At 36.7% G+C, this 7,349-nt stretch overlaps 1 protein-coding gene across 1 annotated transcript in view; it reads left to right on the top strand.

The window, feature by feature from the left end:
- The window catches only part of LOC128857847 (CAD protein), a 41,618-nt gene that overhangs the window by 25,535 nt on the left and 8,734 nt on the right, over positions 1 to 7,349 (top strand). Inside the window, exon 5 of the mRNA XM_054093630.1 lies at positions 6,178 to 6,317. Within this exon, the coding sequence (XP_053949605.1) occupies positions 6,178 to 6,317 (140 nt within the window). The remainder of the gene's footprint in view (positions 1 to 6,177; positions 6,318 to 7,349) is intronic.

Raw genomic sequence — 7,349 nt, 5'->3', positions numbered from 1 at the left:
GTTTCAAGTTTATTTTAAAATAAATGCATCCCCTTATTGCTATCTATTTGCTTCACTGACATGTTGCATGCGCGCGCGGGTAGACGTACAGTAGGGGCCAAAATTTAAGCCCCACTTTAGTACATATTTTTTATGAAGAGAATTTTTTGTATCAAATCAAACTTTTATTATTTTTATTATGATTTATAAGGGATATCCATAGTTCCAAATGCAGTAGTCCGTTTGGTGGTTAGTATTGGACAGAGGTCTAGAATGTGTTGGACTGAGAGATGCCCTGCACAAAACTGACAAGTCCGGGAAGGACAGCCGAGGAGCAGATGCTCGTGTGTTAGTTTAGTATGACCGAGTCTCAGACATTTGAAAACTGTGATTTGGTATTTGGAAAGAAAAGTTAGGAATAGGGATTTTTTACAATCAGAGTTTATAAGGGTGTATGGATGATTATGTATGGATGTATGGGTGAATGGATGTGTGGACGGCCGCCGTAGCCGAATGGGTTGGTGCGTGACTACCATTTGGAATTCACAGAGAGAACGTAGGTTCGAATCTCGGTGAAACACCAAAATTAAGAAAAACATTTTTCTAATAGCGGTCGCCCCTCGGCAGGCAATGGCAAACCTTCGAGTGTATTTCTGCCATGAAAAAAACTTCTCATAAAAATAACTGCCGCTCGGAGTCGGCTTGAAACTGTAGGTCCTTCCATATGTGGAACAACATCAAGACGCACACCACAAATAGGAGGAGGAGCTCGGCCAAACACCCAAAGAGGGTGTATGCGCCAATTATATTTGTATATTATATATATATGGATGATTAAATTGAGACCATTCAACCTTTTTCAAGTGGGAAAATGGAGTTTGATAGTTTTAAGGATGTCATTCGAGGAAAATGTGTCGAAAGTGAGGGTTGGAATATGTATTTTTGCTGCATCAGCTTTTACAATTCCAGGGATGCCTATGTGGTTAGGTATCCATAGAACTCTAAGTATTGCTTTATTTTGTTAGAATATTTCATCAATTTATCCCTGATTCAACAAACGATCTGATTCACAAATCGAACTTATTGAAAGTTATTGTTTAGAATTTTTCTTCTGTTTCTGTTTTTTTTTGTTTACAAAAAAAATTATAATTCAGTTAAGGAAACGTGGAAACCCATAATAAAAATATAGTAAGGTAGAACCGCTGAGATGCTGAGACGTTTAGCATTTTTGACGTTAGACACTCCTATTTCCATTGCTTGTTGTGGTTTTGTTTTTGAATTCAAATAAATTAGACATCAAAAGAATTTTCATAAAAATTTAACTTTTCTATGTGGTAAAAAGGGCTTAAAATTCATAAAAAAATATAATAACATTTAAATTTTAGTACCGCCAATTTATTTTGCCACAACGGTACTCAAAAAAAGGATGTTCCTATGTTCACCGCTACAAAGAACCTAAGCAGCTCTTGAATATTTTATGTGATTTTTTTTTTTTTTTTTTTTGTTTTGCATTTGGTATTTGTGTAACCCTAATAACTCCAGGTTATTTTATTATTTTTAGTCGTTTGAAGTAGAGTAAAAATCAATCTTACGTATAAATTTTACATTTTAAATAAAATGTTTATAGAGGGAGAGAAGAAAGGGTATTATGAGGATGCTTATTGATTCCACGCTCAACTACTCGTAGATCCCAGACATATAGTCCACCAGGGAGTTAAGGTTTGAAGAGTTATACGGTGTTTTGCAGTCATGAAAATTTTCAGCCATCCAGTCTTGTGCCGCCAAGGCTTTGTGTGAAGGAGTAGAGTCTTGCTGAAGGATGCATGGACTGTCATGGCGTACACTATCAATCCAGGGTTTCACTACTGTCCTTTCACACTGACGTCGACTTATGCAGTAGAATTCACTCGGAATCTTTGAGTAAAGAAGTGTGGTGGTATGTCATGTCTTTTGTTGCTCGCAACCCCTAAAATATAATAGGCGCTTGGAACATAGCCATCCAATATTTGTGTGGTTGGTTTTTTGGTCTTGGTACACATTTTTTTCGTCAGCAGAAACCATAACATCTCAGGCGCTTTAGGGTGTTTGATTTTATTTAGAAGACCTTTAGATCGTATATCTTGCTATTCCCGTGTTTTCTCTGTCTTCTGCGCATAACGTAGGACTTATGCTGGAAATCTTCCTGAACAACTCGACGGATAAGACACTCAGAAGTATTAGGCTCTCCTTTGAAAAGGCCCTCATTGATTTTGAAGGGTCCTCGCCAATGTTCCCTTGCACTTATTGAATAAATTCTGCAGATCGAATAGTGTCGGAACGTTACTCGTGTTTTTTGCGATTTCCAACAGATTCAGCATCGCCGCCTGGTGCTTCCAATTCACGATAAACCTTATGAACGAATGAATGGGCGTAATCGGCGTGATTTGCACATAAAGCCACGATAACTGCAGGTCTCTTCATTTCTTGAGTTAAGTTTTAATCCTTCATGTCTTTCCTGAAAAGGAGCAAAATAAGGATTTCGAGAAGTCATAGCCCCGTATATGCTTGTCCTCAACTGCCGTATGCACCCTGTATTTATGATTAGATACTTTGTTTTTTATTTGGTGAAAGGCCTTAAAATGCTGGTAAACTTAAAAAAAAGAATCATTTTTAACCCTACCCTATACGTGAGGTAAATTCTGGCTCTATAATAAAGGCTAAAAGCTGCTTAGTAGCCGCAATCCTAATAATTAAGGGATCAGCTATACATATCTTGAAGAGAAGAAATCGAGATCTATTCACATGAAATGTATTGAGGCGCCTCATGACCCTCCAAACACAGTATACATTCCATATAGTACAGTCGGCTATGATCAATGAGGCAACCTTTGAGCAGTCTGCGGTCGGTTCTACCCAACCAGTGTACCATCTTCCTATTGGAGGCATATCCTTGTTCTAAGTAAACCCACTTATTTAGTATTTTCGAGACCACAAAATGCCATCCTCTTACCAGTTAATTAGCAATCCCATTTCCTGCAAACCCGTAGCTCTCTCTTGCCCAACACAGCATTACTCTGATTATGAAGCTGAAGGGCGTCAGAGCATTTCTTCGCTAGTTTGAATGTGAAAATTCGAACAGATAGAACTTTGATATTCACTTGGTTGGCGGGGCATGTTGAGAATTAGGTTTCGAAATTAGAAAAAGAACGATTAGTAAATTTAAGAGTAATGAGACAGGAAAAATTTACTACTGAGTACTATTGAGTAACAGTGCGCGATCGTTAACATTAAGATCCACTGGGGAAAATTACGAAACCAAAGTGGATCCATTTAAAGCCGCTAACACTGTTGGGGAAGTAATATTGCGGAAAAATATGAATAAGTGTCGTTCAGAAGAAAGGATTTGCTATTGAGTTACTAATTCCAAAAATTGTTTTCTGTTTATACAATAATATTTTCTTGATTTTAATTTTATGTTTATAAAGCGCTGAATTCCTTAGGTTAAAAAAATCAAAAGAGGTTCTTTAGTTTTGACCAATACTGTATCTAGAAGAGTTAACTTAATTGCCGTTCTTGCACATGTTCATTTATTTGTTTGTGATTTGATTTGTCTTTCACTTGTGCCATTTCTCGTAACTTGAGGTTGTTCAATTTCCTTGTTATTTGTTTTTTTGTTTTTAAACGTATGGGAACTCTTTTCTCTTTAACCCTCTATTAACGCACGTGTCGGCGTCGAAAATTCGCAACTTTGTACGGCTGGATATGCGCGCCGATCTCCAGCCTTAATCCAGCCTTAATCCAGCATTCCAAAGGCAGAACGTCCTTTTGATATGCGATTGCGAATATCTACTACTGATCCACAATTTTTTCTGATAATGATGCCGAGATAACAGAATTCATTTACTACTTCTAAGGGAGTGGCGGCGATATGAATAGCTTGCGTTTCAAGCACATCAATTTTGTTTTGGCAATATTGATTTATAACCCTGTTTGAGCTGCAAAGCGCTGACCACTTGCAACTTGTTTGACCCCGAATCTGCACCAATTTATGGTGTGTGTATTGTCGTTGTTCTTTAAATGGAGAGGCCTCCAGTTTCGTGCCGCTTCCGAGCGACAGACGTTTTTTGATGAGAAACCTTTTTCCATGGCAGAAATGTACTCTGGGACGTGTCACTGCTCACCAAAGGGTGAAAGGAAATAACTTTCTATATCATTTGGTGTTTCATGTTCAACACAAGCATAGAATCGGGAACTCACCGAAGAGCCGTCACGCATAAAGCTGCTCAGCTGCTGTAAAATGAATATAAATATTCCTTACTTACATACGATTATACTTATGTATATATATTCATATATCCACACATATTTACTTGTACGTAGTGCTGAACGTCTATAGGTATAAATCTTTTGTCCAAATAAAGGTTGTACTGTTCTTTACTCTTCAGTTTAGGTCAATGCCATTCCACTTATACACCAAGGACAGCGCTTACTGTACGTACATACATACATTGATACTGGAATTTAATCCATGTTAATATTTATTCACTACTGATAAGCAGCACTGTGTATCGTACAGTGAAATAAGCATTTGGGAGTTTATAATACAAATGGAGAAATTGTAAATTGTATGCCGCCCAGAGCGGCAGTTGACTTTTTGAAAAAGTTTATCCATACCAGTGATACACTAAACGATTTGATATTAAGCGTCTTCGATTCGCCACTTATCTGCTCGCTTACTGAAAATTTTGCATATGAAAGCAACAACAAATGATGAAACACTATTAAAATTTCAACATGAAGAACCAAAGAAAAGAAATAAGATGCAGGTAAAATTTAAAATAATGGACGTTGACACGCCTCAATTTTGCTAAATGCAGATATTTCGATAACGACTTAAATAATAAAAGCAGCCCACACTTGGCCCGCCTATTGCTCCTCACCTTATTTCGAAATATTTTATTGAGATCTTATTATTGAGATCGGACCCACCTTTTATACGATAAGACTAAATTTCCGTCCCTCTCTTTGTTGTTAGAAGACTCTGAGAGTTTGTTGGATTCCAAAATTTACAGCCGGCCAAAATTAAATTTTACTAAAATATACGCGGCGGCCGCTGTAGGCGGATGGGTTAATTCGTGACTACCATTCGGAATTCAGAGAGAACGTAGGTTCGAATCTCGGTGAAACACCAAAATGAAGAAAAACATTTTTCTAATGGCGGTTTGTCCTCGGCAGACAATGGCAAACCTCCGAGTGTATTTCTGCCATGAAAAAGCTCCTCACAAAAAATTCCTCCCGTTTGGAGTCGGCTTAAAACTGTATGTCCCTCCATTTGAGGGACCACATCAAGACGCACACTGCAAATAGGAAAAGGAGCTCGGCCAAACACCCAAAAGGGGTGTACGCGCCAATTATATATATATATAAAATATATGCGGGTATATAAAGCTTGGATCGTACCGAATTTTGCCTCCTTACTTGTCAATATAAAACTCAAATATAAAACTAATTTTTCAAGTTTTATTTTTTTCGCTCTGACATAATAATTTTTTTCTGAGTTATTATCTTTTTAAATAAAAATAATCTCTATTTTCAGAGTTTTATTTGTTTCGATCAGAAATAATATTTGTTTTTTCATTAAAAATAATGAGTATTTTTTTAGTTTTAGTTTTTTTGGTAGCTCAAAAACCTCACAATTTCACAGTTGACCTAAATTCACCTCGATGCAACTCATCTCAGCTCACCTTATGGAGAAAAGATTTCAAAGGTGAGCTATTTTACAGACCGTTATTTGGCTCTGAGCGAATTTGACAGAATCAGCTGATAGGCTCACGTCACTTGAAGAGTGTTTACAGAAAAACTGAGATTGTGTTGGTGATATACGAAGAAAATCAACCAATGACACTTCGTTGCCGCATGGACAACGACTGATTTGACGAGTGTGTGAATGCATGTGAAATAACAGTGCAGAATTCAGCTACCGAATCCCCAAGTGACGTCGCACCAAAGTTCCTCGCACAATTTTCTTTTTCATTATAGCTAAATAGCAAACCTAGTAACATATCATCCTTGACTTCACCCCGCCGCATCATATCGTTGTAATCATGTGTCCATATACTATCTAGATATACCTGTAGATTTGTCAAAGAAATAAAAAAACACATAAAAATTAGTATGTAGCATGCACAATTATACTATAGAAACTGTTATCTTTGACAGGTGGAATCCGTGCAATGGACTTTCGATAAGAAATCACCCGAAGATCCCAATGGTGAGCTGCGCCACTTAGCTGAGTTCTTAGCTAATAAACAATTTGATATGGTCATAAATCTGCCTATGCATGGTGGAGGCGCCAGAAGGTAAGAAATTGTCCTTTGGATACACAGTGAAATATTTTATGAATGTATTTTTTTATTAAATGGTGGAACAAGTTTTTTCTAATAGCGGCAGGCAATGGCAAACCTCCGAATGTATTTCTGCCATGAAAAAGCTCTTAATAAAAAATATCTACCGTGCGGAGTCGGCTTATAAATGTAGGTCCCTCCATTTGTGGAAAAACATGAAGACGCGCGCTCGACCAAACACCTAGGAGAAGTGTACGCGCCAATTATTTATTTAATTTTTATTTTTTTGCTAAAATCCTTCGAAGAAGTTTGTTTCAATCTTCTAATTAATAAGTTTTTAACAAGTAAACAAAATGCTTCCGACACAATTTTAAGACGAATGGTCATCTTCGATTACATAAAAATTTCCTAATCTATCTGCATTTTTCAGGAAGTATTAGAATTCGCTAGAGAATAAACGAGTCTTTCAGTCAAGCTAAAAAAATATAAAAAAAATAAAAAAGTCAAGCTATGCTTTGGGAAATTAAATCCGGGTTTTCTCGCCTGTGGACGGAATAATCTGGTGTCTACTAATATTCCTAATTTTTGCAAGTAGGCCTTTATAAACGCCAAAAAATGCCCATCTTTCAAAAGTAGAGAGAGCAAAATGACTGTTCGATGCGAGAGAGATGCCCATTTTGTGCAGAAGAAATTTTTAGGTAGCAAAAAGTACCCAAGAAAAAAAATATCACCTATTCACCAAGTAAACATATGATTGAACTTAAGTTGAATAAGCTTTTTTTTATTTTTGTGGAATCTGTTCGTTTGTGCGCGTTCTGGCTTTCGCCGGTTTGCAATCGATAAATGGGAAAATTGAACAACAACAAAAATGAGGATATAAAATAGAATATTTGTACAATATTTATGGTAGTTCATTATGGATAATTCAAAAATTTCTAAACAAATTCAGCTGAAATGTGATTTTCTAGCGATTTGTGGAAGTGATGGCAAATTTTCCATTCGTTAACTTTTTTACTTTTTGTGGTCTTTGTGACGGGAGTTTCTACT

Source organism: Anastrepha ludens, chromosome 3 (genome assembly GCF_028408465.1).
Source record: "Anastrepha ludens isolate Willacy chromosome 3, idAnaLude1.1, whole genome shotgun sequence".
Lineage (NCBI taxonomy): Eukaryota > Metazoa > Arthropoda > Insecta > Diptera > Tephritidae > Anastrepha > Anastrepha ludens.
The sequence above is the reverse complement of the archived record's forward strand: the minus strand, read 5'-3'. Positions and strand labels throughout refer to the sequence as shown.